The 15364-nt window shown below is 40.9% G+C and overlaps 1 protein-coding gene across 1 annotated transcript in view; it reads right to left on the minus strand.

The window, feature by feature from the left end:
* Nucleotides 1-402: 402 nt before the first annotated feature.
* LOC119025253 (probable ribonuclease ZC3H12C) overlaps nt 403-15364 on the minus strand; it is a 28326-nt gene continuing 13364 nt past the window's right edge. The window contains exons 2-6 of the mRNA XM_037108635.1: nt 11216-12082; nt 8556-8695; nt 8152-8386; nt 7647-7753; nt 403-7248 (exon numbers count right to left, since the gene is read on the minus strand). Of these exons, the coding sequence (XP_036964530.1) occupies nt 5735-7248; nt 7647-7753; nt 8152-8386; nt 8556-8695; nt 11216-11970 (2751 nt within the window). The 5' untranslated portion in view covers nt 11971-12082 and the 3' untranslated portion in view covers nt 403-5734. The remainder of the gene's footprint in view (nt 7249-7646; nt 7754-8151; nt 8387-8555; nt 8696-11215; nt 12083-15364) is intronic.

The raw sequence follows: 15364 nt of genomic DNA on the forward strand, positions 1-15364 counted from the left end.
ACACAAAATTATAATACATCCTCACCTGGGAAACAACTGCAGATGTGGAGAGGTTCAAGAAGACAAGCAAAGTCAACTGATAAAATCAAATCACACTGCAAAATATTCTGTAAGATCAGAAATTCCTGCGTCATTAACATATTTTGATAATTGATAGATTATTGTGGGTTTTGTAGTTATCTGTACATTCCGAACAGTCAAAGGTCAATTTCTATTTGGATTCATATTCATATATTATATTACATCCTTCTATTATTTATCGACCACTTCCATCGGTGGCACCGCTACAATCGAGGACATCAAACTCGTCTCTCAAATACACATCATGTCTCCGGCTGGATCCTCGCCCGCTTTATCATTCGACAGACAATAAGGAGCCTCACAGGGACCAGACGACACATGAAAGCTTGAGTAGGGCTTTTATTGCTCACTTTAATCACTTTTACATCAAACACAAGAACAGTCAACATTGTCTCATATGGCCACAGTGTCCCAGAATCTAAAGGTTTGACAGGTTCGCTTTTCATGCTTGTATTTTGGGTTTCATCGACTAAAGCTCAGGCTCCACGGCCCTGCGGGGCTTTTGACGCTCACTCTGAATTTATGTTCTCATTACATCTAGAAGTAAAAAGACAGGCTAAGAAACAAGTCATGACATGGAGGTAAAACTTGCTCGTGGAGCCAATTTCATCTGAATCTAAAGGTTTTTTTTTTCAGACACAACACACTATGCAGCATAATCAGGTTTAATCAGCACAGTTGTCTGTGACAGCTTTGGGTAATTGGGCTGTCTTTTGGAATAAAACTCTTCGTCTGCCGGCATCAACGCACGGTGAAACAGCAGCAGTGGTCAAACGCTTTAATAGCTGCTTTTTATTTTGGTTTAATATCACCACTAATGACTTGAACAAGGGGAAACATCTGAGGGCAACACATGGCCTTTTACCTGGCTTTGGTCCCTGAAGTGGTGGCGCTTAAATGATCTCTAGCACAAACGATCCTGACTTAAAGCACATCAGAAATAGAGGCGGGAATAAACGGAACAGGGACATTGTTGACATTTTAAGTTTCTTCCCCACTGGATAAAATTGCCAGATTTGAGGCCATTGTAGCACCAAAGAAAAACAGGATTTTGACACATAAATTCTTAAGGGTGTGTTCAGACTGAACATGAATCAGATCTTAGGCAGAATGACTAAATGCAAGACAACAGACGCATGTTCCCTGTGAAAAACCGTTTAGTCTGAGAGCGGGACAGTATGATTTTTAAAGTTTTTTTGCTAACATTCACACAAAAGTTCTGTAAAAAATATGCATTCAAAAAGGAAAACATGATGTAGTGGCGGGTGAAAGTCATGCATCGACAAATCAGTCAAATCAGGTACAAACAAAAATCATGTGCTGCTCGGCTGAAGTTATAAAAAGTAGCAGGCTGCACAGATGACATCTTGACACCTTGAAGTAGAAAAAGCACAGGTGTTAAATGACATAACTAACGGTGATAAAGTTCAGCTAGACTGCTTCGGTTTCAGATTGTTGGCGCTGTGCATGCTGGCGTTCACACTGTTCTGATTGAGTGGGACACTTGACTAGAACAGAGGAGACATTTGTAAGAAATAGTCAGATTTCAAAGTCAGCTCAAAAACTGCCGGGGGCAGTATAACTGCTTACTGCCGCTCACTTTACTCCACCCGCTCCTTTTTTCCTGACGCTGCCATCATTGACTAGCTGCTGTTAGCATGTAGACATGGAGCTAAGCAGCCCTGTTAGCTGACGGGAGTCTGGAATATTTTGTCACCTTACTCTGTAAATGGAGGATTTTATTTCAACTAAACCAGAGGTGATCGTGGAAAGACAAACCGTTTCGGTGAGTTTTATCTAATTTATATCGAGTTTGAACGAAGCGTGTTATTTGACGTGCCAATATTAAACTCGTTTGTGTCCATCAAAAGAGAGAAGCTTGAATTCACATGCTGTTCTGTTAGAAAAGAAGGTGTAAAAATATGTGTTTTCTTAACAATTTTGGTTATTTAGTTCACCTCTTAGACTTGCAGCTTTTACATCCCCCAAATAAAGCGTATCAGCCTTCTGCCTTTTGGTACGAGAGAAGGTATCAGGAGACGGGGCCAACTTGCTAGCATGCTAAATTCTGTAGACATCCCTCAGCACAGCTATCAAGATGCCTTCGACAGAGCGTCAGCACTGTTGTTCCTTCTGACAGTGTGAGTTCATTTTTTTTTTTAAATGTTTAAACTTTAATTCTGGCCATATCTCATAAATTGTGTCATCAGCAACACCAATTAACGTCATCAGTGCCACCTGTGCCTGTGCTGCTGACACACTCGGTTTCAGGCTGACACACAACACACAGGAAGTCTCGAGTGTCGCACACATGTCTGGTGTGCGTGATGCTAGCCAACGAACAGCTACAGCCAACGTTTGCTGTTCATGGCGAAGAATTTGGTGCGCTAAAACACTTGACATGACGTGGAAAAGTGCTTGTTTCACATTCAGTCTGAACACAGTCAAGCAAAATTTGTGGTGAAATCCAAACACAAAATAACATTTGCACAGTTAGCAATGTATACATCCCCTTATTCAGCAACACTGACCGCCACTACAATCTCTTCTTGCGGATAAACATCATGTACAATTAGAAAAATAGCTCTTTAACAAGTTCACGATAATAGAAAAATATTATTTGCCCCCATACAGTAAATAGGCTTTTTAATATCCACAGGAATGTTAACACGGCACCTTTAGAGGTTTGTTTAATTAAACTGCAGTAAACCGACCCTGCTGCACACACAAGCACACAGTGCCAGCCAGACCAGCAGGGCGAGAGCACAAAGCCATTAGAGTGTCAGGGAGAAGTAAATCAACTGACAGACTTGTTGATGATGGGACTAGTAGGAAGTACCAAGGACTTTTTTTTTTCCTGAGATGACACCTTTCAGGTCATAGTTACAGCCCTGGAGGGGAATGCTCTTCAAGTAAGACAGCGCTGGGATAAATGTAGATGTCGTGGTTTCAGATTTATGGGAAAGGCATCTTGGAAGATTTCAAGCACCGGAGAGCAAATATGACAAGGAGTTTTGACTGAAACCACAGTCATCAAAACTTGTCTTTTGAGTGAACTCACACACACACTGTTGATGCTCAGTATGTCTCAGGACTAATGAGGACAGATCATATTTAACCACAGTCAGGTTCAATACGTGCTTTCACCATGGTTGGGCTGACTACACCTCCGCCCTCAACTGGACGAGAATTTCCATTTGGGACTGCACGTTTCCATGCTTTTAGTTCATGGATAACATAAACAATAGCTATAGCTGTTTCCAGAAAGTGCATCTGAGACTTTCTCTTTGCTGCACTTGGGAAAAAAGGCAATTAAAAAGCCCCCTCATATAAATAAAAGGCGGAGTACAAAAGGTGACAAAGTTTGCCACAAATACTCAAAATATTCAACTCGAAATATTTTTTTTTTGTTTAAATATTTTCATATAAAACAATGATATTGTTTAAAAAGTTCATAGGATACAATTTGTATCAACAAAGAGAGGTATCATCTGGCTGCTAGATATTGTGCTAACCAGGTAAGAGGTTTAGTTTTACAAACACTTCCTTGGATTTAAATAATCCCATTGATGGAGATAATTACAAAAATAAGAATATTGTTATTTCCCACAACCAATGTAGTTCAAAGTGCTTTAAGAGAAGACAGCTTAATTAAATATTTTAAAGAGAGAGCAGACAAGAGTAGTACAAACACTGATAGGAAAGTATTTATAATAATATTTTTTTTTGGACAAACAAGCAAGTCACCTTGCAAACCTGCAAAGATGTGATGGGTGATTTTACTATCTTCTGACATTTCTTTGACTATCTTTGAATTGTTAGTAGCAGTGAATGTACTGAACTTCTGTACTTACGCTTACTTAAGCTTACTGCTGTCCAAGCAAGGTAATCTTCCTATGAATCAATTAAAGGAATGGTTCAACCAAAAATGAAAATTCAGTCATCATCTCCTCACCTCTATTCTGATGTACGGTCGAGTGTAGTTTTATAGTCCACAGAACATTTCTGAAGCTTTACAGCGTTGCAGCATTTTCCTAAACAACTGAAGTCCCTGGGGACTTGTTTCAAAACATATAAAAACAACAGGAAAAAAAAATGATCCACCAGATCCCCTCACTTTAGCCCCTGTGCACATTAACATGTTTAGTGTAGCAGTGAAGATTTGGGCCTGAACAAAGTGTTTAAATAATGTTTTATGGACTATGAAACATCAACTTTCCATCAGTATAAAGACTCAATTTTCATTTTTGGGTTATTGGCTCCTTTAAGATTGGTATTACCACTTACATTTTGAAAAGGATTTCTTTTAATTTACTGAGTTTTAATTAAAGCAATGAGATTAGCGCCTCTGAGAAAAGTTTGTAGAACTAAAGACTGTTATCAGTAGGTGTTCCCACCAAAAGGATATTAAGCATCTGGCATCTGCCCAGGAAAAAAATAATTTTAGTAAGGTTTTTTCCAACTCTTGCCAGTCTGTACTTGCCTATTACTGCAAATGTATAGATCTCTTTGTATTCAACAGAAGGGTACAAAAGAGTTACACCCTGTTTGAGATGCCTAAACACTCCCAGTGGTGTCACCACTAATAAAGGAAACCCTGTGTGTCATGCACCACAGACATTAACACATGTAATACGGTAATAAATTAACACATATTTTAGATTAAAATAATAATAACAATCCTAATCCAACCTAAACATTCATGGTGACCATGTTCTCAACTCAAACTTTGATATGGTTTAAAGATGTAAAAGGACACATGGTGGGTTTAAAAAAAAAAAAAAAAATCAACACTAAAAGCTAATGAACCATCAAGTCAGCTGACAGGGCTATCCTAGCAGAGGAAATAAACTCTAATTCAAAAGTGAACAACAGCTTGGGGTTTTCTAATGGAGTTTTTGCTATCTTCTTTTGTGGTTGCCGACTGAGTTTCACTTCCCTTTGGGGGGAAATCCGCAAAATCTCACCACAGCATCTAATCTACCACCTGTCAGTACAGAGAGAACGTTTGTTGAGCTAACTCAAGCATTAAATATGGCAGGAATGTGTTCGTAGTTTGGCAGTGAAACTTCACAATTTAATATTCCATGCCATCATCTTGTGACTGGAAAATTGAAAACTTTTACTCAAACGGAAAGTATGAATTTGAGCTACACTTATACCCTGATATGATTGCCAAAAAAGAAAAAAGAAAAGAAAAACAAAGCTGAGGAGGAACAACATTAAAAAAGTGCCAGAAACAATAATTTTAAAATATGTAAATAAATTAAAATGCAACATATAAATTAATTTAAAATGAACAATACTGTCACCCACAACACATTAAAAGCCTCCCTACGATACCGATGTCTTGACTCATAACCGAAAGCTCAAACATGCACATTAAACCCCAACCTTTCCTGATCTTAAGTGCTGAAATAGCAGGCATAAATATGGCAATTTGGGGATTTCCCTTTACACAAAATACCATTAAAATTAATGAGACAACTTCCCTGCAATTAAAACAAGCAGTCCATTAACCACTTAGTGAGTTTTATATCTTGTGCTTGTGGTTTGGTAATGTCGAACCTGACTTTGAGGATGATTGCAAGGAATGAACCTGCAGACATGAGACCAGTAAAGATGAAGCTGGAACTTCACAATCTGATTCAATTCAGGGACCGCGCTGTGATTTCTCCAACAAAATTGCAGCTGCAAGCTCCTGAGCATCCGTAGAATGAGGGTTCCTGGCCATCACCATCCTCACCAAATCTGGAGGGAAGATGCGGCCCAAGTTTACAAACACCCTCTCCCTAAGCTCCTGGTATCGACCAAAGGCAGAGGGCTCCTGCTGCTGGGGCACTGAGGGCAAGTGGCTTTTGTGGGTAGGGATAGGTGGAAGGGAGAGCTGTGGGAGTGGTGGAAGACTTGATGATGGAAGGGCATGGGGTGATGAATTGGCTTGCCTACCCCAAGGTGAGAGCCAAGCTTTCTCATGGACTTCTGGTAGGCAATGGAAGGCAAACAGATCATAGCAAGGTTTCGGGGACTGCTGGTAATGGGAGCCCCAGTTTGACTGATGCTGTGGTAGTTGGTTCAGTCCAGATTGGTTTCGTCTGGAATGAAGTGGTGACCCTTGGTACATTTGAGAGTCCTGGAGCCCACCTTCTTGCCAGAGGGAACCCGTCACACTGCGGCCGAGAGGGGAGCTCTGAGAGAGGGAGTGAGCAACGGATGTTTGGGGTGGACGTGGTGAACGAGCTTGGAATTCTCCTGGGAAACTGCTCAGCAATGGGTGCTGAGGAAGCGGAGGGATGCAAGCTGAAGGGGGCTTGAAGGGACGTGGAGATGCATGAGTAGTAACAGAAGATGTAGATTCTTCCAAGACAAAACCATGTTGTCTCCGCGGTGCTTGAAGAATGGGATAGCCATGAGGAGTATGCTGGCCCAGACCAGGAGGGGCACGGCTTACAGGGTGAGCATACTGACCAGAGCAGTGAGGATGGTGGTGGGTATGGTGGTGGTGATGGTGGCACTTGGGGCCATCGTCTAACAAGGGATCAGGAGAGAAGGAGTCTGAGCTGACACTGCTTTCACTGCTACAGTCTGAGGGCAGTGATCCTGCTCGCAGATCAGCAGGGAAGAAGCATTCAGGACTTTGTGGTACTACCAAACTGAGGTCAGAGTAGGCCTTAACCAGTGAGCTGTAGCCCGGGTCTGGGGACTCACATCTGTGGTAAGTTTCAGCAAAGCTTGGTCCTGAGGTGCCAGCAAGCCTGGAGCTGCCTCCACCCCCTCCCCCAGGGTGATCCCATTGGTCTAGACTTCCTGAAGAAGGAGGTCCCCCTGGAGTAGGATACCCTAAAAAGCTGCTGCTACAGCTACTGCTACTGCTGTTGCTCCCCCTACGTCCTTCCTGTACCCGAAGCCTGTCCTCCAGGAGGTCACTGAAGGAGCTTCTGGGGCTGCTAGGAACTGGCTGGTTCTTTGGAGTGCCCCGACTTTGCTCAGCCTCGGCCATTCCAGAACTTTGGCTCTTCACCATCAGGGCATCTTCCAGCAGGCCTCTGGAAGCTACTGATGAAATTCTGGCACTGGCACGGAGCTCATCAGCCACAGCACGCTGGGGTTGGCTTCCTCTTTCAGGGTGATAAAACTTGCACTTGTGTCCATATGTGCACTTCTTCCCTAAAGGAAGAAAAAAGGAAAGCTTTTCTCACTAATTTGCTGAAACCAAAATGTTTTATAAAATTTAGTGGATAGTATTTATATCTATTTTTATCTTGTGTTTATTCCATAAGCTCTTTGTGATACAATAAGGAACATTAAACATTAATTTGTTGTTACTTTTGACAAAGAACATTCCCTGTATATTGTTATTCCCTGTTGTCAAACTGGCCAGTCATTGTCAGACACTGGGGGTGTTCCCTTGTAGCTAGCAGACTGCCACCATCTGTTTACCCTGCCCAATGATTACTGCACATGTGCAACTCTCAATAGATGAATATTTTTTCAAAATATTACAGTTCTCTCATAGGCTTGAAATTCTTCACTGATAGAAGTGTATGTAAGTGCATATTTTTTACCATAAGGACATGGCTGCTTCCTGTGTTCAGGAATAACAGGTTTCTTTCTTAAAAAGTTCTCCAGACTGGGTCCATGGCGTCCCAGAGGGTCATCTGGTGGCATGAACCTAAACACACAATAAAGGATTAATTAATCTATTAACCCCAGATGTAACAAAATAGCTTTAACCTGAAAATAACAAACCAATAGGTCTTCTAATAAGAACAATGGTCAGGTAGCATCCAAAAGCACTGTAACAATAGATCACTGAAGAAATATGGGACACAATGCAAAAGCTAAAGAAAGTCCCCTCCAATGGTGAGTGGATTTGATCATTAAACAAAACTCAAGAGAAATAAACTAGATCATAGGAACTGAGGTGAGGAAATACAAAGTGCCTGATAAATAAACAGGAAGTCCTCAGAGAATGTAGGTTTTCATTGCTCATACATAGCAGCCAAGCTCCTACACCTCTGTCTTTGGTCCATTACCCATTTACTGTTTCCCTTGGCATGAGTTTCTTACTTGTCATTCACAAAAGAGTACATCAATAGACGTTCATCAATGAATTTCTTCCACTCTGGCTTTTCATTGGCAAGGTCACGGTAGTTGTCGTTGGAAACAATGATGCCGTCTGACTCATAAGCCAGTTTGACGATGAAGCGGTCATCATAGCACACCACACGGCGTCCCTGCACACGGCGCGATGGAGTGAAGACCAGGATCTTATCTTTCTCCAGCCGCCTTAGGATCTCTTGATCTGGAGAAGAAGACAGTTCAACATAAAAGGAGAAAAAGAAAATTGATAAATGTTCATTTTTGTATTGAAAAATATAAAAATCCCTCATGAAGAAGAGGATTTAGGCACATGCTTTGCTTGCTTTAGATTGCGACTTTAAATCCTCACTAAAAACTATAGTTACCCTAACCTGTGATGAGGGCATCAGGTCGTGATTGCTCCTTTCTCCAGGCAGGGACAAATACAGTGATGTCACGATGACCTTGTTCCAAGAACCAATCAACAGCCAGCTGGATGCCTTGACAGGAGAACACTTCCTTATTTCCATGACTGCAAGAGAGAGATAAATAAAGACAATCAAGTGAAGCAAATGCAAACAATATGGTAAACAAAATAACCACCAAACCACCAAAATATAAAACCTGATACCACCATTTGATTTGTATGAATTGAAACAAATTTGCAGGGAATGAAAAGAGACATTTTAACACCTTGCAATTATTGCTGTATTGTAATCTCTTTACAGTCACTGGGGTTCACTTGTTGGCATGACAAAACAGTTACAGACATCATAAAATAACATCACTAATGTTGCAAGTTAAAGAAATGCTTTAGAGAAGCTGGTGTGAAATATAGGTGTAGTCAGTATTATGCATCCACTGAGAATGACATCACCTTAATAAGGGAAAACAACAAGAGAACTCTTTGCTTTGTTCCCACATTTCATTTTGACAACAAGAATATGGCCTGAAGTAATTGAGGAAATCAACTTGTGGAGTGGGAAGAAGATAATTATGACGGGCTTGACATTTTTTTATAACCTTGTGACAGCTATAATGATGTTTGTTCAATAAATGTGTCGAGGCATTATTCAGACATTCAGTCTTCTCTCCTGCATTCAACACTGACATTTAGTGGGTGGTGTTTCAAACGCACATATGCACTACCTCATATAGTCCAGGTACTAGCCAAACTACATACACAATGTGACAGAAGTCACTGAAAAGAAAAATACACACCAAAAACTACAAAGAACATATTGCAAAACTAAACTCTGAATTGTATAAACTCTATTTGGTCCACTGAACTTGTTGAATTGCAGTAGTGCATAAATCCGCCAATGTCATAAAGTCCCATTTAATTTAATCAATCCTAAACCAGTATCAAACTTGATAGCCCTGTACCTCTTCATATTTTATATCTGCTTAACCATTAATTAAGCACACCAGATCTAGGATCTAACATCAAATTGTACCCACTCATTGATACCAACCACCTAAGTATGCTTAATTAAATATCAGCAATGCATTATTCCCTGAGAAATTAACAAAACTTTTGAAGAATGCCCCCTCTTGCAATGTTGAATAAAAGTAAGAATGGACATATGTCAGTATCAATGCCTATGATTATATAAAGGATCAGTGATCTGGCAGAATGGTGAGACAAACCGAAACCCTTCCAAGGAAGAAACACCAGATACACATATGCTTTCTGAAGATTCTTGTGTCATGCTCACCAGAAACAGAGGTGGCACAATGTCTCGTAAATCTATATTTTGTGTAGTAAGTTCTGATATGTTTGTATTTAATCGATGGATGATGAAACAGCAACTAGCAATCTAGCGTATGAAGAGAGAGCAGAGCAGAATCAGAAACAGGAGGGAGAGGTAAAATCCCAGAGACTGCAGTGACTGCAGTGTCACCTCCATACTAGAGCATCAGATCATTCCTTTGGAAAATGCACCTCTCAGAATTGAGAGGTTGGGCTAGAATTATTTGGAATATATCACTATGGCAACCTATGCTGCAAGTGACTCATGCAGACAATGATGACTGATGATAAATACAAAGTATCACTATTGGAGGATTTTACAATTATTAATTAATTAATTAATTACTCGGGCTGGACCACACCTATCTTCAAACTTGACCTTCATTTTGATCTGAACAACACACCTGTAAAGTTTCATGACTACTTAAAAAGTAATGTCGGCCAGGGGCAGTAAAGTGTGATCTTAATATTAATATCTTATTACTAATATCTTATTATTCTGCTCCAGTTATCTTTAAAACTTTGGTTTTATAAACTTATTATGACTTTCTTGTCATACAAAGTCAGTTATAATAGGAAAATAAAAAAAGAAGAGAGATGAATTGTGGTCCACATTAGGGCCAGTTCAGATTCATTTGGTCAGCCATGACATGGTCTGCTGATGGCTCAGATCTGGCAGACAGGAGTGGACCGCCTGGGCTCCATCATTCCATGCAACACGTGGACTGGATGAATGTGTCTGGTTCAATTTTTCGATCTGGATTTTAGCAAGAACTGTCTGTCTATAGTTTGCCTAAACATGTTTCATAAATCAGTCTACTAAATCTGAAATAATTATAGACACAGAGATTTATGTGATGCCAGTAAGTGTGAACCTGTCTTTATTAGTTTTGTGTAGAGAGACACTATAAATAAAGACTTGATGAAACTGAGTAAACGTTTATATGTTTCCTCATTTTATAGCTAGCAATGTCACAATTATGTGTCACGCAGTATGTGTGTCATACAATATTTGTCAAACGGTTGCTAACTTGGCTGCAGTGGCTAAAGTATCTTGGCAGCTAACAACAGCCAGATAAGAGTTTGTTTTATTTGACCATTCCAAAAAAGATATTCATGTTTATTTTATCAGAAATTGGTCATATTAGTGATTAACCACTCATCCCTTACTTACTCTGCAATACAGGATTTCATTGCGTGATGCAGCATCAGTAAATCATGCACAACGTGGCTACAGTATGTGTAAGCAAATGGCAGAAGAGCATAAGCTTGTTGTTTCCAAAAACTTCTCATCCTTACCTCATGGCTACGTTGCTCCCATCCACCACAACAGGCCGAAGGTTTTCTCTGTCCTCCAGCATCTGTGAAGGAGACAGCAGCCGGCAGGAGTCCAGAGAGGAGTTGGAGGAAGCCAAAGAGGATGACAATGAAGAGGAGGGAAACTGGGAAGCAGTCGAACCTCCTTGCTGCTCGATCTCCGTCTTGGTTCCCAGTTTGACTAGTTCACCTAGGATGTCATTGATGAGTGCCTGTGGGCCCAGTTTCCTCAGCACCAGCAGCACCAGCTCCTCAGAGTAGCCCAGCTTGAGAGCAAACTCCACCTTGGTGCGGTAGTCTGTGGCAGGGTCAGTGGGAGATGATGTTTCTAGCTGTGGAGGGTCTCCAGGGGGTCGATTTGGTGCCAGGTCCAGCCTGACTCTCTGACAGGAGGTCTCTTGGTGTTGTAGGGGCAGAGGCTGATCGTGCTGAGGGTTTTGAGAATCAGATCCAGACCCAGTTTGGAGCCGTTCATCATCACTGTCGGACACAGCACTCTCCTCAGAGAAGTTACTACAACTACTCCTGCTGCTGTAGCTTGAATGAGTAATACTGCTACTGTCAGCGCTGTTACTTGGAGCACCAGCTCTGACATGTAAGACCCCTATACTCCCAGTGCCTGTCGCAGCGCTCAGGCCAGCCTGCCGCTCAGCACCATCTACATGGAGGTAGTCCAGATCCAGCCCCAGGCTGAGGATGTGGCCCGTCCCATCCTCCAGATGGTCATTCACGCCCATGAAGCCGTCTCATACATCCAGCTCCACGCCCTCCGTTACCTCCCAGGCACCTGACGGACCCCACCGTTACTGCTGATAGTTAACAGCTCACTGATGGGTCCTGAGGGTGAAGCTTGAGAGACAAGAATCAACTGGTTATATTTCTGAGGAACACATGAAAGTGCTGGTGTGCAGATTGTTTTTGTATTTTTTTTGGATAAAGAAAAGTTTTGCAGGATTGAATTGTATGCAGTATGTAATGCAATCAGGATGCTATAAGGTCTGAAGGTGTTTGGAGTACAGTCCAGAAACACACAGCCGTCCAACAAATGATAAGTCGCCTCACTTTGCCTCAACAAAAACCTTCATACAATCTCTTTATCCCTTCTGCCAAATTTACATATTGATTTATTGAGATAACAAGAATCCTTTTAATTAATATCAGATCTTTAATGCAAAGTATAATGAGGGTGCAACTAAAACTAAACCAAAACAGAAACAGAAATGTTTTTTGAATTTCACTGGAAAGGACCAGGCCTCTAAGAGTTAAAGTTTTAAACTGTAACCTCCTGTACATGCTGTTCCACCTCTGCTGACTTGCATTTTAGCAGCGATCAGCTGAGCGTCAAAGAAACATCAATTAGACTAGAGGCAAAATATAGAGGAAGAGAGAACAAACCACGTCCCTGACATGTACCTTGGCCAACATTCACACCTTTCAGTGTGAAACACGCAGGATAAGCTACATCTCACATTACTACCATTATGAGTTGTTAACATGGATGCAGTGATGTATGTCTTTAAGTTTAAGCATCCAATAAATAGATGGAATTCTAACATACACAGATTTGTATGATATGGTGGTGGTGTGTCTGTTCCCCCGTTAACCTGTGTTTCCTCTTATCACCGGGACATGGGATGGTTCAGTGTTTTACTCTGCCTTTTCACAGCACTGACATCAGGCTTTCTAGATCAGACTGGGATTCTGACAGCTGTCTTTTGCTTTGGCCTGTAGCCATGGCTGTTAGCCGTAGCCGTGTTGCTCATGCTGTCCTGGTGACAGGACAGCAGTATGCTGGGTATACCATGGAGAAACGCTTAAGGGAAGAGAAAGTTAGATAAGAGTTGTGTGAGAATAACACAATGACATGGCCACATGCATACTGTCATTAATGGCATGTTTCAGTAAGTTCCCATGGCAATAAAGGTCCAGTTCTACTTCAGAGTTTACAAAGTGTATTGATGTTGTGGATGCAGAGTTTCACAGTGCATTTGTGCTTAGCAAGAAGGCGTGCCAGCCACCTCCAGAGCTATGTGGGGGAGTAACTTCCCTTTTCATTTTTTTCTTGAGCAGTAAACTTATTTATGAGTTGTCAAACAAATAACAAAACATTAAAGGCACACAAGCAGTGGCAAGAAATGATCCTAGTGTGCTGCCAATAAAGAGAGAACAAGGCAAAGTTCTGTTTGAGATGCTTGGTGTGCATGAAAAGAAGTGCCAAGACATCAGAGAAACAACAACTTCTGTGCTTGGTATAAAAGCAGATTTATGAAATAGTTCCAAATGTCTGAATGGAAGGTCATGGAACAGTTTCAGGATGTAGTTAGTCATCTGAAAGACGTCATTATTTTAGAAAGTGACAGAGTTCTATAAAATTATAGTGTATCTCAATGTCATGCTTTAAAATTGCTATTTAAAAGATGAAACTGGAAATGTATTTTTTTTAAGTCACTTATCATTAATATACGGTGATTGTGTGGCCAATATTATACATTTACAAAGCTTCAACAGTAGGTGCTGTTCCAGTCCAACCAACACTACCTTTAAGCAACAAAAGCAGTTGTGCTATAATTGCTATCTACAGTTAATATATAGTATATATAACTGTGAAACTCTATTCTGCAAAAGAAAACTGATGGAGGAGGGCAGAGAAGGTGAAGAGGGACAGTGATAGAAAAATAGGGGTGATCAGACGGTCATTCTCTCGACAGAGAGTGCTCTGGTGTTGTGTCAAAGCCTGTCTGATTTGTGTTTTCTCTTATCAACGGGACTCAAGACACACAACTGCTGTTCTTTGTCCTGTTGTTTTACTGCCTTTTCACAGAACTGAGACTGGAGTTTCCTACAGTTGTTTGCTGCTTTAGACAGCTGCCAAGTAGACAGGGGGCAGCAAAATGGTATGTTTGCCTGAATATAATGTTTGGACTCTGAAAAGGGAGGAGTCATATCATTTCGCTATTTACCTATTTACGACAGTACCACATAGTGAGCTCATTCTGGCCATGTGATTATTCTGGTTGTAGGGTAGTCTGTTACTAAGAACAAGATTAAGCTTTCATTTAAAAGTTTGGCCCCATGGGAACACACATTAAAGGTGCCTTTTTTTCTGTACTTTTGTATTTATAATGTTTCTTTTTCAATTGTGAAAACAAAACAACAACAACAAAAACAGAGAAAGAACGAAAAATGCATTGTTTTAATGCATTTGAATTAATTAAAAGAGGGAATGTAAATGTCCCTTTGGCCCCTCACTTCAAATCTGGCCCTCCTCAAGATGTGGTCTAACAAGCAAACTTGCAAGAACACTTGAATGCATCAGTGCAGTCTGTGTTTGATTTCAAACAGTTTCTAAGGTTGTGCCATTACATAGAAGCTTATGACAGTGAAGCCATGGAAGGATTTATTCTCACTCACTCCTATCGAATCAGTTTGAAGGAACTCTAACAGTGTTTACAGCCTCTTTTTCTTCTGTGGGCGTCCACGATTGGGTGAAACAAAGAGGTATCTGTTGTGATGTGACTTTGTGATGTGACACACATGCATTACTACATAATAACAATACTGTTTTCACTTTACTGTCCTTAATCCTTGAATCTAGTTCAGTTTTGTTTGATGCACGATGTAAACCCCAGTACATCTGAGCTCATTGTGTTGAAGATTAACAAAAAGGGGAACAATGAGAAGGTCGTTCTTCTAGTTGCCTCCACTCGTCTTTTTGTTCAGTGCACAAACATATTCTTCAAAGATGGCTGTGCACAAAGGAAGTGAGCATCAAAGGCCAGTCATGTGATAGGAGGATTCTACACAGCACCTGTGATTACTGGTATGATGTGGACGGAGAGGCCGTGGGCCTGCTCGGGCTGCTTCAACACCACAAACAAATTTCAGTGTTTGTGCGGATGCTTGTTTATCTGTGGAAATACCCATGAAGGGTACTTCCAAAAATCTAACTGCTCCCAGGTCTGTGAAAGAAGTATGTATGTATGATATTTACAGCTTTGACTGGTCTCTGTCAGAAAAAAAAGACACAAGGAAGAATCTCGGATTCAGTTTAACTGCTGTTTGCATAGTCAAGGATTTAGATCTGCTATTATGAACCAAATCATTTGTCAAACGGTTAAGGTGACTGAAGAA

Source organism: Acanthopagrus latus, chromosome 9 (genome assembly GCF_904848185.1).
Source record: "Acanthopagrus latus isolate v.2019 chromosome 9, fAcaLat1.1, whole genome shotgun sequence".
Taxonomy (NCBI): domain Eukaryota; kingdom Metazoa; phylum Chordata; class Actinopteri; order Spariformes; family Sparidae; genus Acanthopagrus; species Acanthopagrus latus.